General features: G+C 50.3%; 1 protein-coding gene across 2 annotated transcripts in view; it reads right to left on the bottom strand.

Moving 5' to 3' along the window:
* Positions 1–7,406: 7,406 nt before the first annotated feature.
* Positions 7,407–24,288, bottom strand: part of LOC140207684 (synaptic vesicle glycoprotein 2A-like) — a 35,594-nt gene continuing 18,712 nt past the window's right edge. For both annotated transcript variants that reach the window (XM_072276243.1, XM_072276248.1), the window contains 5 exons: positions 11,410–11,574; positions 10,840–10,973; positions 9,471–9,674; positions 8,281–8,440; positions 7,407–7,696 (listed from right to left, as the gene is read on the bottom strand). In XM_072276243.1, coding sequence (XP_072132344.1) covers positions 7,513–7,696; positions 8,281–8,440; positions 9,471–9,674; positions 10,840–10,973; positions 11,410–11,574 — 847 coding nt within the window. In that variant the 3' untranslated portion in view covers positions 7,407–7,512. The remainder of the gene's footprint in view (positions 7,697–8,280; positions 8,441–9,470; positions 9,675–10,839; positions 10,974–11,409; positions 11,575–24,288) is intronic.

Raw genomic sequence — 24,288 nt, forward strand, 5'->3', positions numbered from 1 at the left:
CCATTTACATTGATGATTTGGAAGAGGGGACTGAGTGTAGCGTGGCAAAATTTGCTGATGACACTAAACTGAGTGGAAAAGCAAATTGTACAGAGGATGTGGGAGTCTGCAGAGAGATGTAGATAAATTAAGTGAGTGGGCCAAGGTCTGGCAGATGGAATACAACATTGGTAAATGCGAGATCATCCACTTTGAAGGAATAATGGAAGAGCAGATTATCATTTAAATGGTGAAAGATTGCAGCATGCTGTTGTGCAGAGGGACTTGGGAGTGCTTATTCATGAATCGCAAAAAGTTGGCTTGCAGGTACAACAGGTTATTAAGAAGGTAAACGGAATGTTGGCTTCATTGCTAGAAGGATTGAATTCAAAAGCAAGGAGGTCATGCTGCAACTATGCAGGATACTGGTGAGGCCGCACCTGGAGTACTGTGTGCAGTTCTGGTCTCCATACTTGAGGAAGGATATACTGGCTTTGGAGGCAGTGCAGAGGAGGTTCACCAGGTTGATTCCAGAGATGAAGGGGTCTATGAGGAGAAATCGAGTCGCCTGGGGCTATACTCTCTGAAATTCAGAAGAATGAGGGGGGATGTTATAGAAACATACAAAATTTTGAAAGTAATAGATAAGATTGAAGTAGGAAAGCTGTTTCCATTGGTAGGTGAGACTAGAACGAGAGGACATTGCCTCAAGATTCAGAGAAGAAGATTTAGGATGGAGATGAGGAGAAACTGCTTTTCCCAGAGAGTGGTGAATCTGTGGAATTCTCTGCCCAGGGAAGCAGTTAAGGCTTCTTCACTAAATATATTTAAGATACAGTTAGATAGATTTTTACATAGTAGGGGAATGAAGGGTTATGGGGAAAATGCAGGTAGGTGGAGCTGAATTTACGGACAGATCAGCCATGATCTTATTGAATGGCTCGATGGCCGGATGGCCTACTCCTGCTTTTATGCTTTTTGTTCTTATGTCATCAGCAAACTTACTAACCCACCCTTCTACTTCCTCATCCGGGTCATTTATAAAAATCACAAAGAGTAGGGGTCCCAGAACAGATCCCTGAGGCACACCACTAGTCACTGACCTCCATGCAGAATATGACCCGTCTACAACCACTCTTTGCCTTCTGTGGGCAAACCAATTCTGGATCCACAAAGCAATGTCCCCTTGGAACCCATACTTTCTCAATAAGCCTGCCGTGGGGTACCTTGTCAAATGCCTTGCTGAAATCCATATACACTACATCTACTGCTCTACCTTCATCAATGTATTGAGTCACATCTTTGCAAAATTCCATCAGGCTGGTAAGGCACGACCTGCCTTTGACAAAGCCATGCTGACTATTCCTAATCATATTATGCCTCTCCAATATTCATAAATCCTGCCTCTCAGGATCCTTTCCATCAACTTACCAAACACTGAAGTAAGACTCACTGGTCTATAATTTCCTGGGCTATCTCTACTCCCTTTCTTGAATAATGGAACAACATCTGCAACCCTCCAATCCTCTGGAACCTCTCCCATCCCCATTGATGATGCAAAGATCATCGCCAGAGGCTCAGCAATTTCCACCCTTGCCTCCCACAGTAGCCTGGGTACATCTCATTTTGTCCCAGTGACTTATCCAACTTGAGGCTTTCCAAAAGCTCCAGCACATCCTCTTCCTTAATATCTATATGCTCAAGCTTTTCAGTCTGCTGCGAGTCATCCCTACAATCGCCAAGATCCTTTTCTGTAGTGAATACTGAAGCAAAGTACTCATTAAATACCTCTGTTATTTCCTCCAGTTCCATACACAGTTTTCCACTGTCACACTTAATTAGTCCTATTCTCTCACGTCATGGCGCTGTTGATCAGAGATAGTGTCACGGCTGCAGAAAAGGAGGAAGTCATGGAGGGATTGTCTACAGTGTCTGTGGGTGGAAATTAGGAACAGAAAGGGGTCAATAACTCTACTGGATGTTTTTTATAGACCACCCAATAGTAACTGGGACATCGAGGAGCAGATAGGGAGACAGATTCTGGAAAGGTGTAAAAGTAACAGGGTTATCATGGTGGGAGATTTTAATTTCCCAAATATTGATTGGCATTTCCTTAGAGTGAGGGGTTTTAAATGGGGTGGAGTTTGTTAGGTGTGTTCGGGAAGGTTTCTTGACACAGTATGTAGATAAGCCTACAAAAGGAGAGGCTGTACTTGATCTGGTATTGGGAAGTGAACCTGGTCAGGTGTCAGATCTCTCAGTGGGAGAACATTTTGGAGATAGTGATCACAATTCTATCTCCTTTACCATAGTATTGGAGAGGGATAGGTACAGACAAGTTAGGAAAGCGTTTATTTGGAGTAAGGGGAAATATGAGGCTATCTGGCAGGAACTTGGAAGCATAAAATGGGAACAGATGTTCTCAGGGAACTGTACGGAAGAAATGTGGCAAATGTTCAGGGAAATATATTTGCATGGAGTTCTGCATAGGTACTGTACATTCCAATGAGACAGGGAAAGGATGGTGGGGTACAGGAACCGTGGTGTACAAAGGCTTTTGTAAATCTAGTCAAGAAGAAAGAAGAGCTTATGAAAGGTTTGAAAAACTGGGTAATGATAGAGATCTAGAAGATTATAAGGCTAGCAGGAAGGATCTTAAGAATGAAATTAGGAGAGTCAGAAGGGGCCATGAGAAGGCCTTGGCGGACAGGATTAAGGAAAACCCCAAGGCGTTGTACAAGTATAAGAAGAGCAAGAGGAAGGGTGATGTGCACAAAATGGAAGAGATAGGGTTGAGGGCAGCGTTGAGGGTGGAGGAAGGGAAGCCCCTTTCTTTGATGGAGGACATCTCAGTAGTTCTGGAACGAAAAGCCTCATTGTAAAAGCAGATGCAACAGAGACGGAGGAATTGAGAGAAGGGAATGGCATTTTTACAGGTGACAGGGTGGGAAGAGGTATGGTCCATGTATCTGTGAGAGTCTGTGGGTTTGTAATAGACATCAGTAGATAAGCTGTCTCTAGAGATAGAGACAGAGACATTGAGAAAGAGGAGGGAAATGGACCAGGTGAATTTGAGGGCAGGGTGGAAGTTGGAGGCAAAGTTGATGAAGTTGATGAGCTCTGCATGGGTGCAGGAAGCAGCACCAATGCAGTCATCGATGTGGCGTAGGAAAAGAGCGGGACAGACATCAGTGTAGGCTTGAAACAAAGACTGCCCCATGCAGCCGACAAACAGGCAGGCATAGCTGGGACCCATGCCCATGACTACACCTTCTGCTTGAAGGAGGTGGAAGGAGCTGAAGGAGAAATTATTGAGGGCGAGGACCAGTTCTGCCAGACGGAGGAGAGTAGTGGTAGAGGGGAACTGGTTGGGTCTGTTATGCAGAAAGAAGTGGAGAGCTTTGAGGCCCTCCTGGTGGGGGAAGGAGGTGTGCAGGGGCTGGATATCCAAAGAGAAGACGAGACAATCAGAGCCAGGGAACTTAAACTCACTGAAAGATCGCGAGCATGTGCGGTGTCACGGATGTAGGTGGGGAGGGACTGAACCGGGGGGATTAAACGAAGTCGAGGTATGCCAATCTGAATCTGATGGGGCAGGAACAAGCTGAAACAATGGCTCTACCTGGACAAGCAGGTTTGTGGATCTTGGGTAGGAGGCAGAAACAGTTGGAATGGGGCAAGGGTAGCAGTGGAAGGGAGATCCCCACAGCTAATAAGGTCAGTGATGTGTAGGAGACAATGGCTTGGTGTTCCTTAGTGGGGTCAGGAAGAGGAGGTCTCTGAGAGTTGCTGCCTGACTTCAGCAAGGTAGGGGTCAGCCTGCCAGACTACTACAGCAGCCCCCCTTATCCGCGGGTTTGATGGCGAGGTTAGGATTAGCGCGGAGAGAGTGGCGAGCAGAGCACTCAGAGGGAGTGACATTGGAATTGGAGAGAAGAGTGGAGAAGTTGAGACAGTTGATGTCCCGTCAGCAGTTGCCAATGAAAAGCTCCAGAGCAGACAGAAGGCCAGAGTAGGGAGTCCAGGAAGAGGAGGAAGGTTGAAGACGGGTGAAGGGGACATCGGCGCGGGGTGGGGAGTCCTTGCCAAAGAAGTAGGCACGGTGACGGAGGCGGCAGAAGAGCTCAGCCCCATGGCGGATGCAGAACTCACCGAGGTGTAAGCACGGGAGGACAAAGGTGAGGCCCATACCGAGGACTGTATGTTCTGTCTCAGAGAGGGGAATGTCTGAGGGAATAGTGAAGACCTGGTGTGGATGAGAGCGAGGCTTGGAAGGGGGGGGAAGGAGGCTAGATGGTTGATGGTGTCTGAGGAGAGGGGAGGGTTGGGGTTTTCAGGGATGGTGGGGTGGGAGGAAGATGGAGTCTCCAAGAGCTGGTGTTGGGGCCTGAAACGCACGGGATTGCAGGGTGGTAGTAGGGGAAGGGGAGACAGGGGTTCCTGGTGGCAGCACGTGAAGACCCGGCCTGGAGATGCTGTCGGTCAGGGTCCAGGTTGGAGCTGGAGATAGAGGTTGCACAATCAGCAGTTTGAAGGTGTCTGGGGTTATTAGAACTGGCATCCGCTGAATTGTTGGAACCAGTCTTGTGTTTATTCATTTCCATAGATGCTGAGTTCAGTCAGCATCTTGTGTGTGTTGCTTCAGATTTCCAGCATCTGCAGAATTTCTTGTGTTTGGGCAAAAAAGAAGGCAACTTTCATGGATTAATTGCCCATTCAGAAATCCGATTTTAGAGGGGAAGAAGCTGTTGGTGAGTCGTTGAGTGAGTGTCTTCAGGTTTCTGTACCTCCTCCTTGATGGTAGCGATGGGAAGAGGGCACGTCCTGCGTGGTGGGGGCCCTCCATGATGGATGCTGCCTTTTTGAGGCATCGACCCTTGAAGGTGTCCTTGGTAGTTGGGAGGCTCGGTGCCCATGATGGAATATGCAGACTTGGACCTCGTGTGGGCAGATTAGTTTAACAAGTCAGTCCGCACTGTGGGCCAAAAGGCCTGTATTTTTCTTTGTTCAATCGCGCCCCCCCCAAAAAAAAATCAGACCAGTCTTATCATCTGTTCATTTATTGTGCTACTGTTTGAAGTGGATTTTTGTGCCATTCTTGGCTTTTTTAAAATATTATAGAAAACAGTTAAATTCCAACACACCACGAAAACACGATTACACCTGAAACTACACATCAAGTTCTCCAACTACCACAAGGCTTGATTGTACACAGACACCAACCCTGTTACAAAGGAACTGCACAGAATTCACGCACACTCACACGCACTCACGCTCACGCACAGACACGCTAATTCTACACCACTCAAAGGTCAGAACTGTACTGAGAGTCACAACAGGACACACGGTAGGGGAAAGAAATCTCGGCCACTGGGGATCGGTGCTAGAACCAGCAGTCGAGGCTTCACTCACCAGTTCAAAAGTCACTGGGGCTGGGCAGGGGAGGGGACTGCGGGAGGTTGTTTCCTGGATGAGTCTCCCCACCCCTGCGTTAAATACTTCCGAGTCATTTTCCACTCTTCCCTCTTCCTGTGGCCCTTCACTTTGTGGAGGCAGACGGCTGGGGAGGGGGGGAGACTCTGGCTAGATGGTGTAAACCGGGACCCAGACATGTGTCTAGACATAGTCCGGCACTGTCTCTGTGAGGCTACAGAGCAACTGGTTACCTGGGTTCTAGCTAGACCGCCTAGTTAACTTTTGGTCATGTTCTAGACCAACTGGTTAACTAGGTTCTGGTTGACTGCCTAGTTGGTTGGTTCTGGTCAGAATGCAACTGGTTAACCAGATTCTGGTTAGACTACCTGGAGCTGGTTAAGGATTGGCTGGTAGGTTTGGTCTGGTTATTTGGATCTGTTTGTGGATTGGCTCATTAGTTGGACTTGGTTAGGGACCAACATGTTCGTTAGGTCTGATTAGGGACCATCCACTCGTTGGGTTAGGCATCATTGAATGTGGGTCAAGTCCAGTAGTTGGGATTAGTTAAGAATGATGATTATTAATTAGGTCTGGTTAGAGATGGGTCAGTAGATGGAGTCGCTGATTAGTTGGGTCTGGGTAGGGGCCAGCTTGTTAGTTGGGTTGGATATGGACTGGTAGATGGGATTGGTTAGGTAGGATGTTGATTAGTTAGATCTTGTTAGAGATGGTTACTTGGCTCTATAATCTGGAATAACTGGTGATTTGAAACCAGATTAGGGGCAGTTAGTTAGCAGTGACCAGGTTAGTGATTAACCAGGGATGGTACCTCGGCAGGTTGTGATAGTTACCAGTTACTTTAGGTAGGGGCAGGTGTAGAATCTGCTCCCCAAAACTCCCGCCTCTGTCCCCTCCCCCCTGTTTCCGATGGGGCTGGGGGGGGGGGTCATCAACAGACACTCCGAACGGTTACACGGCTAGAAACTGCACACAGATTGTCTGAGAACAGAGATAGAGGGGTTGGGTCACTGTATAAATCACATCAGCTGGGTCTACGGAGAGAGTGCTGGGGACTGGGCCTCATGGGGTAGGCCTTACGAATGGGACCTGCGGGAGCATCTCCCAGGAAGAAATTGGATACTGTGAGTGGGACAGCGTCCTGGGGATGGGCCTGGGGGAGCGTTGGAATGCTGGGGCTTGAGGTAAAGCTCTAGCAGGGTGTGGTCATGACCCAATAGTGCTAAGAGGAAATGGTGCCCGTACACGTCTAGGCCTCAGGATTGGGCCCGGTGGGGTGGTTGTCCTTAGGATGGGGCCCAGCAGGGCAGTCAGTTTCAGGGTGGGTCTGGCGGATTAGTCAGCTTTAGGATGGGGCATGGTGGGGCAGTTGGCCTGAGGATGGTGCCTGACAGGGTAAGCCTTATTTATTGGCCTCAGGATGGGGCCTGGCAGAGTAGGTGGCGTCAGGATGGGGCCTAGCAGAGTAGGTGGCGTCAGGATGGGGCCTAGCAGAGTAGATGGCCTCAGGATGGGGCCTGGCAGAGTAGATGGCGTTAGGATGGGGCCTAGCAGAGTAGATGGCCTCAGGATGGGGCCTGGCAGAGTAGGTGGAGTCAGGATGGGGCCTAGCAGAGTAGATGGCCTCAGGATGGGGCCTGGCAGAGTAGATGGCCTCATTTATCAGCCTCAGCTTGGACCCTGGTGAGGTGGTTGATCTCAGGATGGGGTGTGGTAGAGCAGGCTTTATTTATCAGGCCCAGGATGGAACCTGCCAAAGTAATCGACCTCAGGATAGGGCCTGGCGGAGTAGCTGGCCTTGCTTACTGGCCTCAGGATGGGGCCTGGTAGAATCATGGTTCTCATTTACAGGCCTGAGAAGCAGACATCAGGACAGTCCCTACCTGGTACACCTCCAACTCCCAGTGGACTGAGGCGGGGAGGGGTGATTGTGGCAGGATTCATCGACAGAGGAAAGACCAGACGCCGGGACTCTCCAGCCTGAGGCCTGCAGGTGGTCGGTAAGGGGATGCCGGGGCAGACACAGTGCGACAGGGAGGAGGGGCGGTTGGAGGGGGGAGGGAGGGTGTATGTACACAGGCCGTGGCGGCCCGCAGCGACTCACTGAAGGACCAGGCCCCGGGTCTCAGGCAGTTTGAGGGCCAGGTAGCTGCCGAGCGCCAGGGCGGTTGAGGCCAGGAGGATGGGGACGGCCCGGGTGATGCCCACGAAGGACTGGAAGATGCTGATGCCCAGAACGGCAGCCAACTTGCACAGGGCATTGAGGAAGCCAAAGGCCGTGGTCCTGCAGGAGGAGAGGGGATAGAGAAGGTTACTGGTCAGGCCTGCGGGGGGAGGTAGGAGAGTAAAGGTTACCGATCAGGGCTGTGAGGAGGTAGAAGGTTATCAGCCAGGCCTGCTAGGGGAGAGGGGAGAGAGCACACCAGCCTGGCCTGCTAGGGGAGAGGGGAGAGAGGATACCAGCTCAGCCTGCCAGGGGAGAGAGGATACCAGCTCGGCCTGCGAGGGGAGAGATGTTAGCAGCCCGGCCTGCTCGGGGAGAGGGGAGACAGACGGTTACTGGCTAGGCCTGTGGGGGAGGGAGGTAGTGAGGGAGTGAGTGAGCAGAGGGGCGGATGGACAGAGAAAGGGAGGGACAAAGGAAGAGAGGGTCAGAGGGAGGGAGGGGTGGAAGAGACGGGTGCTGGGAAGGTAGAGGGAATGAGGGGGATGGAGAGAGCAAGATTGGGGGTTAAAGGGATCGAGACGGGACGGAGGGAGAGGGAGAGAGTGAGAGGGGTGGAGGGAAACCAGAGACAGATGGAGGGAAGGTGGAAAGAGGGATGGGGGGGAGGAAGTACGGACGTGCTGAAAGAGGGGCCAGCCTACCGTTTGTCAGACGGGTACAGCTCCACGGTGAGGACGTTGAGTGCGTTCCAGGAGGCGATGCTGACTCCCCCAAACAGGCAGAGCAGGGCGATCATGGCCGACTCATTGTTGCCAAAGGAGACGAAGAAACAGCTGATGCACGAGAGGGTGCTGGATCCGGCTGGGGAGAGGGGGGAACGTGACAGGGAGAGAGACATAAGGGAGGGCGAGCGAGGAGATTAGAGGGAAGAGACAGCGGGGCCAGAAAGAGGAGGAGAGGAGGGAGTGTAGGGAGGATTCACAAGAGGGATGAGTGGAGGGAATATGAGGGAGGGGTAAGTATAGGAGTGAGTGGAGAGGGCAGGAGGTGGTGGAGGGAAGGTAAGGGATTAGAGGGGAGACGGGTTAACGGGGGCATGTGAAGGGTTCGAGGGAGTGAGGGAGGAATGGGAGGGAAGAGGATGAGGAGGGTAGGGAGGAAGGTGGTGGAGGAAAGGGTGGACAGTGTTAGGAGGGCGATGGTTGTAGGAGGAGGTGAAGTGGGGGTATGATGGTAGGTGACGGACAGAAGGGAGAGATTGTGTTTAGAAGCAGAACTAGGCACAGGTTCAGACTTGGGGCTAAATCCCTCCGGACCTCTAAGGCCAGGTTCCTACATTCCCAATTTGCCACTTACTTCATGAATTCCTCCCCTGAAGTTCCTGTCACCCCCACCCGCCTCAAAAGCCCCTGAGAACTCCTGAGGTTGACAAGGTCGAGAGCTTCAAGTTCCGAGGCGTGGACATCACAGCCAAGAAAGCTCACCAAAGCCCCGACTCCCCGTTGACCTGCCGGGATGCATAATGGCTTGGTGCATCCACTGCTCTGCCCGTGACCGCAAAATACAGCAGAGAGTTGCGGACCCAGCTCACATCACACAATCCAGACTCCCCTCTATGGACACCACCTTGGCGAATTATTTGTTTGTTTATTCAGCCCAGAAGAGCCCATTCCAGCCCTTCAAGCCATGCTGCCCAGCAACCCAACTATTTAACGCTAGTCTAATCACAGGACGCTTAACCAACCAGCCGGACTGTGGGAGGACACCAGAGCACCCGGAGAAAACCCTCGCGGTCACGGGGAGAATGTACAAGTTCCTCACAGACTGCAGAAGGAGTTGAGCTCCAGTCTTAACGGTTGGTCCACCCCCCCACCCCCGCGGCCGCACTCACCCAGCATTCGGAGGCGACCGATCTTGTCCATGAGGAGAGCGGAGACGATGTTGCCGGGCAGCACGGCCAGCGTTCCCAGGAAGCTGACGAAGTAGATCATGTAGGCGTTGTTCTCGTCACTGAAGTCCAGCTGGCAGCCCTCCTTACTGTGCAGAAAGGTGCTGTTCACCAGCCGGCAGCCCAGCAGCTTGTAGTCAAAGAAATCTGTGGGAGGGGAGAGGGGAGGGTCACATTCCACCACCTGCTCACCGGGTGTTCAACTGTGACAGGCTTCACACGTAAACCACTGTCTCCCACACCCGGGCTCTTACACACAGTGAACAGGAATACACGTATACACACACACACGCACGCACAGTTTAGCACGCATAGTCTGACACGTATACATGCACACTCTCGTGGACATGCTGGGACACACCCAGATTCTCTCTCTCATTCATACACACACACACACACAGCGACATTCACACTCGCACCCACCAGTGTACAATAAATTCAAGAGAAAGCCAATAGTTGTCAGGGAGGCGGGGAGACAGACAGGATGGCGGAGTGACGATGGAGGTGTTGGAGGGAAGGTGGGGGAGGGAAAGGATTTGGAGTTGGAGGGGAGTTGTAGGGAAAACAAAGAGGGAAGGGGGTGTGATTGGTAGATGGAAAGGGATAGATGAGGGGAGGAACTGAGAGATGGGATAGGGAGTGAAACAGAAAAGGGGTGAGAGGATGAGAGACGGGGAGGGGTGAGAGGGTGAGAGACGAGGAAGGGGTGAGAGGGTGAGAGACAGGGGAGGGATGAGAGACAGGGAGGGGTGAGAGGGTGAGAGACAGGAGGGGTGAGAGGGTGAGAGACAGGAGGGGTGAGAGGGTGAGAGACGAGGGAGGGGTGAGAGACGGAGGGGTGAGAGACGGGGAGAGGGGAGGGGTGAGAGACGGGGAGGGGTGAGAGATGGGGGAGGGGTGAGAGGGTGAGAGACGGGGAGGGGTGAGAGACGAGGGAAGGGGTGAGAGATGGTGGAGGGGTGAGAGACGGGGAGGGGTGAGAGACGAGGGAAGGGGTGAGAGATGGTGGAGGGGTGAGAGACAGAGGGGAGGGTGAGAGACGGGGAGGGGGTGAGAGGGTGAGAGACGGGGAGGGGTGAGAGGGTGAAAGATGGGTGAGAGGGTGAGAGACGGGGGAGGGGTGAGAGACGGGGAGGGGTGAGAGATGGAGGAAGCGGAGTGAGAGACAGGTAAAGGGATGAGAAACGGGGGGAGGGAGTGAGAGACAGGGGAGAGGGTGAGAGGTGGAGGGGAGGGGGTGAGAGATGGAGGTAAGGGATGAGACACAGAGCGAGAGATTCGGGGCGATAACAGACTTCCAGAGTCGGTGAACCTGTGTTGTAGAACAACGTCGAGACAAACGTGCAGTTCTTGAAGAAAGTGTTGCTGGAGGTGATATCCTCAAAGTAGCAGTCTTCGAAGAGCGAGTCCTCGAAGATCACTGACTTCATCTTCATGCCAATAAACCTACAGAAGAATGAGGAAAGAGATGTCGACAATGAGTTGATAAAACCAGGATCAGATATACTCAATCAATCCCCATCTCCCCTCCCCTCTCTTCCCACTTACTTCCCCTCTCCTCTCTTCCCACTTACTTCCCCTCTCCTCACCTCCCTTCCTCTCCTCACCTCCCTTCCTCTCCTTCCCCCTCCCCTCACCTCATCTCCCTACCCCTTTCGCTTCCCCTCCCCTTCCCCTCCTTTCCCCTTCCCTCACCTCCTTACCCTACCCCTCCCCTCCCCTTCCCACCCCCAACCCTCCCCTCCACCCACCTCCCTTCCTCTCCTTCCCTACCTCTTCCCCTTTCTCTCCCTTCCCCTCCCCTCACCTCCCTCCCCTCCTTTCACCCTCCCTTCCTCTTCGCCTCCACCGCCCCCCTGCTGCTACTGGCCAGGAAACTCACTTGTCATTGTAGTAATCTCCGTTCCTGTGGATTTGGTTTTCCAACGTGAAGTTGAAGGTGAAATGCTCGACTTTCTCCTTGTAAAAGAGTTTTGTTCGGGAGGAGTACTCCAACATTTGGAGGTGTTTAATCATGTCGGGGAACCAGACTGTGAGGCCATAGTAACTGTGGGCAGAGAGGTCACAGTGAGTGCGAGTGTGTCAACCTGTCGCACACTCGCATCGTCCCGTCACACACTCCCACTGTCCTCTTGCACACTTGCACTATAATTTGGAGTCGGACACAGAGTGTCATTCCCATCACACACTCCCCGGGTCAGACATAAAATGAGACTCCCTCCACATCCTCCATTCACACACTCCTGGGGTCAGACACAGAGTGAAGCTCCCTCTACACTGTCCCATCACACACTCCCGGGGTCAGACACAGAGTGAAACTCCCTCTACACTGTCCCATCACACACTCCCGGGGTCAGACACAGAGTGAAACTCCCTCTACACCGTCCCATCACACACTCCCGGGGTCAGACACAGAGTGAAGCTCCCTCTACACCGTCCCATCACACACTCCCGGGGTCAGACACAGAGTGAAACTCCCTCCACACCGTCCCATCACACACTCCCGGGGTCAGACACAGAGTGAAGCTCCCTCTACACCGTCCCATCACACACTCCCGGGGTCAGACACAGAGTGAAACTCCCTCTACACTGTCCCATCACACACTCCCAGGGTCAGACACAGAGTGAAGCTCCCCCTACACTGTCTCATCACACACTCCCGGGGTCAGACACAGAGTGAAACTCCCTCCACACTGTCCCATCACACACTCCCGGGGTCAGACACAGAGTGAAACTCCCTCTACACCCTCCCATCACACACTCCCGGGGTCAGACACAGAGTGAAGCTCCCTCTACACTATCCCATCACACACTCCCGGGGTCAGACACAGAGTGAAACTCCCTCCACACTGTCCCATCACACACTCCCGGGGTCAGACACAGAGTGAAACTCCCTCCACACTGTCCCATCACACACTCCCGGGGTCAGACACAGAGTGAAACTCCCTCTACACCGTCCCATCACACACTCCTGGGGTCAGACACAGAGTGAAGCTCCCTCCACACCATCCCATCACACACTCCCGGGGTCAGACACAGAGTGAAGCTCCCTCTACACCATCCCATCACACACTCCCAGTGTCAGACACAGAGTGAAGCTTCCTCCACACCGTCACATCACACACTCCCGGGGTCAGACACAGAGTGAAACTCCCTCCACACTATCCCATCACACACTCCCGGGGTCAGACACTGAGTGAAGCTCCCTCCACACCGTCCCATCACACACTCCCGGGGTCAGACATAGAGTGAAGCTCCCTCTACACCGTCCCATCACACACTCCCGGGGTCAGACACAGAGTGAAACTCCCTCTACACCGTCCCATCACACACTCCTGAGGTCAGACACAGAGTGAAACTCTCTCTGCACTGTCCCATCACACACTCCCGGGGTCAGACACAGAGTGAAGCTTCCTCTACACTGTCCCATCACACACTCCCGGGGTCAGACACAGAGTGAAGCCACCCCACTCCCAACAATGTCCACTCATGTACAGTCAGGAGAGGGGCAATTGGAGATAGAAGGAGAGTGTTGTGAGGAGGAGAGGACATGTGGAGGGGTGTGATAGTAAAGGAGCACGTGGTTGGTGTTAGGGTTGAGGAGGATCCTAAGCAGATGAGTGGTTTGATCCCCACTCTGAGAAATGAGGTGTGAGAGACCCTGGGGTATCGGGTTACTGGGGTGAGGTCCAATGCTGGAGAAAGACCCCAAGGTCAGAAGGGAGCAAGCAAGGGTGTCAGAGGGTGTCGCTGGGGCTCTGGACAGAGGAGGGAATGCGACAATGAGACCCCGTACACAGGGTTCTGGCTGTGGGGATGGAGGGGCAAGAGATGGCCCTGGATCCTGTCATGGTCACTGCTGGGTTGGCAAAATGACCACCCTTGGGGTCCCTCTTGAGTTGGTGAGTGGCCCTTAGGTACAGAGGGAGGGCAGGCGGAGTTTGATCCGTGAAGAAGGAATATCCGGAAGTTATAAGGAAGTTTAAAAGCCTGAAGCACAGCCAACCTAAGTGTCTCTCAGATTAGAAAGGGATGTGGCGAATCAGGTGGTTTGAAGGTCATATTAGATGGGCTGAATAGCCACGTGACCAGGGAAGTGTTTAGACTGATTTAGTACAATATTTGCAGATGATACCACTGCAGTGGGCCGTATCCCAAAGAACAATGAGTTGGAGTCCGGGAAGGAGTAGGAGAGCCACGGGAGATGGTGTCATGAAAACAATCTCTCCCCCCATGTCAACGAAAGAGCTGGGGTGGGGGCTGCAGTCAACATCGTCGGTGTTGCGGTCGGGAGGGTTGAGAGCTTCAAGTTCCCCAGTGTGAACATCACCAGTGATCTGTCCTCTTCCAACCTTGGAGACAGCAAGAAAGCTCACCAGTGCCTCTGGCTAAACAAATTCACCATGCCCCGTTTGACTCCTTTGCACCATAGAAAACATCCTATCACGGCTTGCTACGGCAACTGCTCTGCCTGTGGCCGTAAGAAACTGCAGAGTTGCGGCCACAGCTCAGCGCGTCACAGAAACCAGCCTCCCCTCCATGGACTCTGTCTTCACGTCTCACTGTACTGTGAAGGACCCCACGCACCCCTCAGACAAACTCTTCTCCCTCCTGCCACCTGGCAAAAGGCAACAAAGCATTCGGGCTCTCACGACCAGACTGTGCAACAGTTTCTTTCCCCAAGCCATCAGACTCCTCAATACTCAGAGTCTAGTCTGACACCAACCTACACACACACACACACACACACACACACTCACTCACTCAGCTGAACACCACTCCACTCCCTTTGCAATTCTTGCTCATTTCTTTCTCAATTCCTGCTAAAACATTGTTTACATTTAGATCATTTATAATTATATTGTAATTTGTCCTTTACTGTGCCTATTGTCTTGTTTATTAATTACTGTACTGTCTTGCACTGTTTTGTGCATTTTATGTAGTCCCATGTAGGCCTGAAGTCTAGTGTAGTTTTGTGTTGTTTCATGTAGCACCATGGTCCTGGGGGAATGTTGTTTCGTTTTTACTGTGTACTGCACTAGCTGTTATGGTTGAAATGACAATAAAAGCGACTCGACTCTCGATATCACTGCCTCAGTGCCACGGGCCTGAATGACTTCCGTCCAGTTGCACTCATTGCAAAGTGCTTTGAGAGATTGGTTCTATCACATCTGAAATCCTGTCTGCCCACTACCCTGGACCCCCATCAATTTGCCTATCGCACCAACAGGTCCACGGAGGATGCCATCTCCACGGCACTTCACTCTGCCCTGACCCACCTGGACAGCCCCAACTCTTAACGTCAGAATGTGTTCATTGACTTTAGTTTGGCATTCAATACTGTGATCCCCTCCAAGCTGATCGCCAAACTTCGCCAGTTTAGTATCAACTCATCCCTCTGCAACTGGACCTTGGACTTTCTGACTAACAGACCCCAATCAGTGAAGTTAGACAACCTCTCCTCCTCCACTCTCACCCTGAACACCGGCGTGCCTCAAGGCTGTGTGCTGAGCCCTCTTCTGTACTCCCTTTTCACCTATGACTGCATTCCTGTACATGGTTCTAACTCCATAAACCAGTTTGCAGACGACACCACGGTGGTTGGTCTGATCAGCGGGGATGACGAGACGGCCTACAGGGACGAGGTTCAGCACCTGGCCGCGTGGTGTGCCGACAACAATCTGGCCCTTAACGCCCAGAAGACCAAGCAGATCATTGTGGACTTCAGGCATGCGAGGAGCCACACTCACATCCCCATCTACATCAATGGAGCTGTAGTGGAGCGTGTATCAAGCTTCAAATTCCTTGGTGTCCACATTTCCGAGGATCTCACCTGGTCCCTGAACTCCTCCATCCTGATCAAAAAGGCGCAACAGTGCCTTTATTTCCTGCGGAGCATCAAGAAAGCTCACCTCTGTCCCAGGATACTGACGGACTTCTACCGCTGTACCATTGAGAGCATACTCACCAACTGCATCTCAGTGTGGTATGGCAATTGTCCCGTATCCGACTGCAAAGCACTCCAGTGTGCGGTGAAAACTGCCCAGTGGATTATCGACACCCAATTGCCCACCATTGAGAACATCTACCATAAACGCTGCCTGGGCAGGGTGAGAAGCATTATCAAGGATGTATCTCACCCTAACCATGGACTTTTTACTCTCCTCCCATCCGGTAGGCGCTACAGGAGCCTCCGCTCCCGCACCAGCAGGCACAGGAAGAGCTTCTTCCCTGAGGCTGTGACCCTGCTGAACCTCACATCACAGCGCTAAGCAGTATTGCACCCATATCGAACTGTCTCAGTACTTTTGTATTTGTATGCTGTAGCACTTACTTTTTATTCACAGTTATTTTATAAATAACACTATGCTTTGCATTTCTGGTCAGATGCTAACTGCATTTCATTGGCTTTGTATCTGTACTTGGCACAATGACAATAAAGTTGAACCTAATCTAATGTAATCAGTAAAGCAGCCAGCAGAATCAAAGACCCCACCCACCCCGGGAGACCTCTCTTCTCCCCTCCCATACAAAAGCCTGAAAGCACAATCCATCAGGCTCAAGGTCAGCTTCTATCCTGCGGTTATAAGATTATTGATCAGTCCCCTAGTACAATGACATGAGCTCTTCACCTCACAATCTACCCCATGGTGACTCTCGTACCTTACTGTCTGCCAGAACTGTACTGTCCCTGTAACTGAAGCTCTTTATTCTGCATTGTTGCAGCTCGACGACCTTCGTCTGGTCAGGGAGAGTGAGGCGGTGATAGAAAGGAGCTATAGGCAGGTGGTCACACTGGGGCCACGGGAGACAGGCAAGTGGGTCACAGTCAGGAGAGGGAAGGGGAAAAGTCAGGGACTAGAGAGCACCCCTGTGGCTGTACCCCTTGACAATAAGTACTCCTGTTTGAGTACTGTTGGTGGGGAACAGCCTACCTGGGGGAAGCAACAGAGGCCATGCCTCTGGCACAGAGTCTGGCCTTGTGGCTCAGAAGGGTAGGGAAAGGAAGAGGATGGCAGCAGTGATAGGGGACTCTATAGTTAGGGGGTCAGACAGGCGATTCTGTGGACGCAGGAAAGAAACTCGGATGGTAGTTTGCCTCCCAGGTGCCAGGGTCCAGGATGTTTCAGATCATGTCCAAGATATCCTGCAGTGGGAGGGAGAACAACCAGAGGTCGTGGTACATATTGGTACCAATGACATAGGTAGGAAAAGGGAAGAGGTCCTGAAAAAAGGCTACAGGGAGTTAGGAAGGAAGTTGAGAAGCAGGACCATAAAGGTAGTCATCTCGGGATTATTGCCTGTGCCACGCGACAGTGGGTATAGGAATAAAGTGAGGTGGAGGATAAATGCGTGGCTGAGGGATTGGAGCAGGGGGCAGGGATTCAGGTTTCTGGATCACTGGGGCAGGAGTGACCTGTACATAAAGGATGGGTTGCACTTGAATCCCAGAGGGACCAATATCCTGGTGGGGAGGTTTGCTAAGGCTACTGGGGAGAGTTTAAACTACAAACGTAGAATTGTTGGGGGGTGGGAACCGAACTGAAGAGATTGGGGAAGAGGCTGTTGGCTCACAAACAGAGAAAGCTTGTAGACAGTGTGAGAAGGAGGATAGGCAGGTGATAGAGAAGGGAAGCGCTCAGACCTATGTTTGAGATGTATCTATTTTAATGCAAGGAGTGTTGTGAACAAAGCGGATGAGCTTAGAGCGTGGATCAGTACTTGGAGCTATGATGTGGTGGCCATTACAGAGACTTGGATGGCTCAGGGGCAGGAATGGCTACTTTAAGTGCCGGGTTTTAGATGTTTCAGAAAGGACAGGGACGGAGGCAAAAGAGGTGGGGGTGTGACACTGTTGATCAGAGATGGTGTCACGGCTGCAGAAAAGGTGGACGCCAGGGAGGGATTGTCTATGGAGTCTCTGTGGTTGAAGGTTAGGAACAGGAAGGGGCCAATAACTTTACGATGTTTTTTATAGGCCGCCCAATAGTAACAGGGATATCGAGGAGCAGATAGGGAAACAGATTCTGGAAAGGTGTAATAATAACGGAGTTATCGTGATGGGAGATTTTAATTTCCCAAATATCGATTGGCATCTCCTTAGAGCAAGGGGTTTAGATGGGGTGGAGTTTGTTAGGTGTGTTCAGGAAGGTTTCCTGACACAATATGTAGATAATCCTACAAGAGGAGAGACTGTACTTGATCTGGTATTGGGAAATGAACCTGGTCAGGTGTCAGAACTCTCAGTGGGAGAGCATTTTGGAGATAGTTATCACAATTCTATCTCCTTTACAATAGCATTGGAGAGAGATAGGAACAGACAAGTGTTTAATTGGAGTAAGGGGAATTATGAGGCTATCAGGCAGGAAATTGGAAGCTTAAATTGGGAACAGATGTTCTCAGGGAAAAGTACAGAAGAAATGTGGCAAATGTTCAGGGGATATTTGTGTGGAGTTCTGCATAGATACGTTCCAATAAGACAGGAAAGTTATGGTAGGGTACAGGAATCGTGGTGTACGAAGGCTGTAATAAATCGAGTCAAGAAAAAAAGAAATGCTTACAAAAGGTTCAGAGAGCTAAGATATGTTAGAGATCTAGAAGACTATAAGGCTAATAGGAAGGAGCTTAAGAAGGAAATTAGGAGAGCCAGAAGGGGCCATGAGAAGGCCTTGGCGGGCAGGATTAAGGAAAACCCCAAGGCATTCTACAAGTATGTGAAGAACAAGAGGATAAGACGTGAAAGAATAGGACCTATCAAGTGTGACAGTGGGAAAGTGTGTATGGAACCGCAGAAAATAGCAGAGGTACTTAATGAATACTTTACTTCAGTATTCACTATGGATAAAGATCTTGGTGATTGTAGTGATGACTTGCAGTGGACTGAAAAGCTTGAGCATGTAGATATTAAGAAAGAGGATGTGCTGCAGCTTTTAGAAAGCATCGAGTTGGATAAATCGCCAAACCGGATGAGATGTACCCCAGGCTACTGTGGGAGATGAGGGAGGAGATTGCTGAGCCTCTGGCGATGATCTTTGCATCATCAATGGAGACGAGAGAGGTTCCGGAGGAGTGGAGGGTTGCGGATGTTGTTCCCTTATTCAAGAAAGGGAGTAGGGATAGCCCAGGAAATTATAGACCAGTGAGTCTCACTTCAGTGGTTGGTAAATTGATGGAGAAGATCCTGAGAGGCAGGATTTATGAACATTTGGAGAGGTGTAATATGATTAGGAATAGTCAGCATGGCTTTGTCAAAGGCAGGTCGTGCCTTACAAACCTGACTGAATTTTTTGAGGATGTGACTAAACACATTGAAGGTAGAGCCGTAGATGTAGTGTATATGGATTTCAGCAAGGCATTTGATAAGGTACCCCATGCAAGGCTTATTGAGAAAGTAAGGAGGAATGGGATCCAAGGGGACATTGCTTTGTGGATCCAGAACTAGCTTGCCCACAGAAGGCAAGGAGTGGTTGTAGACGGGTCATATTCTGCATGGAGGTCGGAGATCAGTGGTGTGCCTCAGGGATCTGTTCTGGGACCCTTACTCTTTGTTATTTTTATAAATGACCTGGATGAGGAAGTGGAGGGATGGGTTAGTAAGTTTGCTGATGACACAAAGGTTGGAGGTGTTGTGGATAGTGTGGAGGGCTGTCAGAGGTTACAGCAGGACATTGATAGGATGCAAAACTGGGCTGAGAAGTGGCAGATGGAGTTCAACCCAGATAAGTGTGAGGTTGTTCATTTTGGTAGGTCAAATAGGATGGCAGAATATAGTATTAATGGTAAGACTCTTGGCAGTGTGGAGGATCAGAGGGAACTTGGGGTCCGAGTCCACAGAACACTCAAAGCAACTGCGCAGGTTGACTCTGCGGTTAAGAAAGCATACGGTGTATTGGCCTTAAACAATCGTGGAATTGAATTTAGGAGCCAAGAAGTAATGTTGCGGCTATATAGGACCCTGGTCAGACCCCACTTGGAGTACTGTGCTCAGTTCTGGTCGCCTCACTACAGGAAGGATGTGGAAGCCATAGAAAGGGTGCAGAGGAGATTTACAAGGATGTTGCCTGGATTGGGGAGCATGCCTTATGAAAACAGGTTGAGTGAACTCGGCCTTTTCACCTTGGAGCGATGGAGGATGAGAGGTGACCTGATAGAGGTGTATAAGATGATGAGAGGCATTGATCGTGTGGATAGTCAGAGCCATTTTCCCAGAGCTGACATGGTTGCCACAAGAGGACACAGGTTTAAGGTGCTGGGGAGTAGGTACAGAGGAGATGTCAGTGGTAAGTTTTTTTAATCAGAGTGGTGAGTGCGTGGAATGGGCTGCCGGCAACGGTGGTGGAGGTGGATACGATAGGGTCTTTTAAGAGACTTTTGGATAGGTAAATGGTGCTTAGTAAAATAGAGGGCTATGGGTAAGCCTAGTAATTTCTAAGGTAGGGACATGTTCGGCACAGCTTTGTGGGCCGAAGGGCCTGTATTGTGCTGTAGGTTTTCTATGTTTCTAAAAATCCTTCTGCATCTGAGTGTGACGGTATTCCCGAGCCTCCACCTGAAACTTCCATGACTGACAGTAGTGAAAACTGAGGGGAAGCTACTGACATGATGAAGGAAGCCCTGAACACCCCAAGAGATCGAGGGCCTCCATTACTGTCCTAGGTGCCAGGGATGTAGCACCTCAATGCATTGTGTAATGACTCGATAGTGTGGACATGGAGAGGCTGTTTCCTATGCTGGGGGAGTCTAAGACCAGAGGACACAGCCTCAGAATAGAGGGGTGACCTTTTTGAATGGAGGTGAGGAGGAATTTCTTTAGCCAAAGTGGTGAATCTGTGGAATTCTTTGCCACAGGCCGCTGTGGAGGCCAAGTCTTGAAGAATATTTAAGGCAGATTCTTGATTAATCGGGGCATTAAGGGATATGGGCAGAAGACAAGTGATTGGGGCTGAGAGGAAAAATGGATCAGCCATGATGAGATGGCAGAGCAGACTCGATGGGCCAAATGGCCTAATTCTGCTCCCATAACTTATGGTGTTATGAACTAATCAGGTTAGTTGGGGGGTGCCACGCCCACGTAGGACCTAGTCAATACTGAAATAAAATAAATAAAATGTTATCATTCTAGAGGACTGCTCAGTGTCTTAGAGGTAGAAGCTGTCCCTGAATTGGTAAATTGGTTTATTCTGGTCAAGTGTACTGACGTACAGTGAAGGGCTTCGTTTTGTATGCCATCTATACAGATCTTTTCCTTACATCAGTGCATTGAGGTAGGACAAGGGAGAACAATAACAGAATGCAGAATAAAGTGCTACACTTCCGGAGAAGGTGCAATGCAGGCAGACAATGGGGTAGGTTGTGAGGTCAGGAGACCTCCATCTTACTAGGAAATTGTTCGGTAACATGGGATATAAGCTGCCTTTGAGCCTGGAGGTGCGTGCTTTCAGGCTTTTGTATCTCCTGCCCGATGGGAGGTGGGAGAAGAGGGAATGTCTGGGGTGAGGGTGATCTTCGATTTTGCCAGCTGCTTTACCATGGCAGTGAGGAGCGTAGAGAGTCCATGGAGGGGATGCTGACTTTTTAAAGTGCTGTTACAAAGAAATAAACTGTTACATTAATATAAGAATATATGTACTTGCAGATTCGGAAAGGTGCTACTGGGACTGGAGGGCTCAGGTTAGAACAGGACCCCTTTGTTGATGGCATTGAGAAGGTTGGGAAGCCCTGGGTGAGAAGGACAGACCGGCGCTGTTTTCCCCGGAGCGCAGGAGGCCAAGGGGTGACCTTGCAGAGGCTTGTAACATTATGATAAGGTGGATAGTCACAGGGTTCAGGGAGTCTAAAACTTGAGGTCATTGGTTATGTGAGAGGGGACAGATTTAAAAGGGAAACCTGAGGGGTAACTTCTTCACACAGAGGGTGATGGGTACATGGAACAAGATGCCAGAGGAAGTGGTAGAGGTGAGCACATTTAAAAAACAGATACATTTTAGGAAAGGTTTCAAAGGATTAGGTTGTTATTTTTCCTAGACTTAAAAAAAAATTATTTTATTGACATACGGTGCAGACAGGACCCTCTGTCTCTTTGAGCTACGCCACCCAGCAACCCTCGATTTAACCCCAGCCTAATCATGGGACAGTTTACAATGATCGATTAACCTACTGACCGGTAGGTCTTTGGACTGTGGGAGGAAACCAGAGCACCCGGAGGAAACCCACGCAGTCACGGGGAGAACGTACAAACTCCTTACAGGCAGTGGTGGGAATTGAACAGGGGTCACTGGTTGTAAACTGTTGTGCTAACCACTACACTGCCATATCACACATACATCAAAACAGTGACACACATCAAAGTTGCTGGTGAACACAGCAGGCCAGGCAGCATCTATAAGAAGAGGTACAGTCGACGTTTTGGGCCAAGACCCTTCTTCAAGACTAACTGAAAGAAGAGATAGTTAGAGATTAGAAAGTGGGAGGGAGAGGGGGAGAAAGCAGGATCTCCCAGTGGCCACACATTTTAATTCCACATCCCATTCCCATTCTGACATGTCTATCCACGGCCTCCTCTACTGTAAAGATGAAGCCACACTCAGGTTGGAGGAACAACACCTTATATTCCAACCTGATGGCATGAACTTTGACCTCTCTAACTTCTGTTAATGCCCCACCTCCCCCTCGTACCCAATCCGTTATTTATTTATATACACACATTCTTTCTCTCCTTTTTCTCCCTCTGTCCCTCTGACTATACCCCTTGCCCATCCTCTGGGCTTCCCCTCCTCCCCCTTTTCTTTCTCCCTGAGCCTCCTGTCCCATGATCCTCTCATATCCTTTTTGCCAATCACCTGTCCAGCTATTGGCTCCATCCCTCCCCCTCCTGTCTTCTCCTATCATTTCGGATCTCCCCCTCCACCTCCCACTTTCAAATCTCTTACTAGCTCTTCCTTCAGTTAGTCCTGACGAAGGGTCTCGGCCCGAAACATCGACTGTACCTCTTCCTAGAGATGCTGCCTGGCCTGCTGCGTTCACCAGCAGTTTTTATGTGTGTTGCTTGAAATTCCAGCATCTGCAGATTTCCTCGTGTTTGCGTATCAAAACAGTGCAATGAGTTGCTTGTGTCAATGGCCAAAGCAGTCCGAGGATGTGCTGGGGGCAGCCTGCTAGTGTCCCAATGCTTCTACCATCAATATAGCATGCCCACAACTTACCCATAGCGTAGTGGTTAGCGCTATTATAGCTCACGGTGTCAGAGTTCAGAGTTCAATTTGGACATAACCTGTAAGGGGTCTTTATGCCTTCCCCATGGAATGAACGTGTTTCCTCCAGGTGCTCTGGTTTCTCCCACAGTCCAAAGACACAGTTCGCAGGTTAATTGGTCACCGTAAACTGTCCCGTGATTAGACTAGGGTTAAATCAGGGGTTGCTGGATGGTGCAGCTCATTGGCTGGAAAGGCCTACTCTACCCTGTATCTTTAAATAAAACAAAATCTTTGTAAATGTGGGAGGAAACCAGAGCATTCAGTGGAACCCCAGGCTGTCCCGGGGAGAACGTACAAACTCCTTACAGACAGCAGTGAGAATCGAGCCCCAGTTTTAAGATCACTGGTGCTGTAAAGCGTTATGCTAACGTGCCGGATATGGGCCAAGCACAGGAATGGGACTAGCTCAAGGAAGCAGCTTGGTGGGTGTGGATGAGTTGGGTCTGTTTCTGTGCTGTAGTGGCTCTGAGACTCTGTGAAAAGTAGTTTGTCAGACAGAGGCAATTGCTGGAACACTGTGCGTTGGGTGGACAGAGGCACAATGGAAAGACAGGACCATAAATCAGAGCACACTGTTGGGGGAGCTGGCAGTAAAGGCAAGGCCCTATTTGTTACAGGCAATCTTTGCAGAGATAAGACAAAGAGAATGGCTTACTGATGAAATGGAGAAATATGCATGCAACTAATGTAATGTGAAACTATAATTGGTGGGAATTTCTTGCATTAATGGAATGAGAGAATTGGCAGCATACAGTTCCTGGGTGTTAACGTCATATATTAACATAATTTAACATATATTAACATAATATTAACATATTAGATAACTTGTCCTAGGCTCAGCACACAGATGCAATCAGGAGATCTTGACTTTGTTAGAAGGTTAAGGAAGTTTGGCTTGTCACCAAACATTCTGATAAACTTTGACAGATGTCCTGTTGAAAGTGTCCTGACTGTTTGTATCACAATCTGGTTCGGCAATTCGAATGCGCAGGAACTTAAGAAGCTGCAGTGAGAGTATTAGACCCAGCCTGATACATCACAAGCGCATCTCTTCTCCCCCTCTACAGGAAGCACTGCCTCATCCCTCATCAAAGATCCCCACCATCCAGGCCAAGCTCTTCTAGCAACCACCATCGGGCAGGAGTTACTGAAGCCTGAAGCCCCACACCACCAGGTTCAGGAACAGCTACCTCCCTTCAACCAAACAGCACAACCCTAATCAGAACAATTTAGCAAAAATATGACTGCCTTGCATTGAAATGGACTTTTCTTTTAGCTCTAATTGTGTTCCTTCTTGTAAAAATTGTGTACGTTTTAAGTTTAATGTACACATATTTCTTGTGACTGCTGTGTACCTGATGCTGGGAGCCGGTGATGCTGCTACGAGCAAGTTTCTCATTGCAGCCGTGCACACATGAACTTGTGCAGATGACAGTAAACTCGACTTCACCATCTTTGATTCTGACCGGAAGGGCTGCGCTATAACAAGGCCTGAATAAACGGAGGCC

The sequence above is a fragment of the Mobula birostris genome, chromosome 2 (genome assembly GCF_030028105.1).
Source record: "Mobula birostris isolate sMobBir1 chromosome 2, sMobBir1.hap1, whole genome shotgun sequence".
Classification (NCBI taxonomy): Eukaryota; Metazoa; Chordata; class Chondrichthyes; order Myliobatiformes; family Myliobatidae; genus Mobula; species Mobula birostris.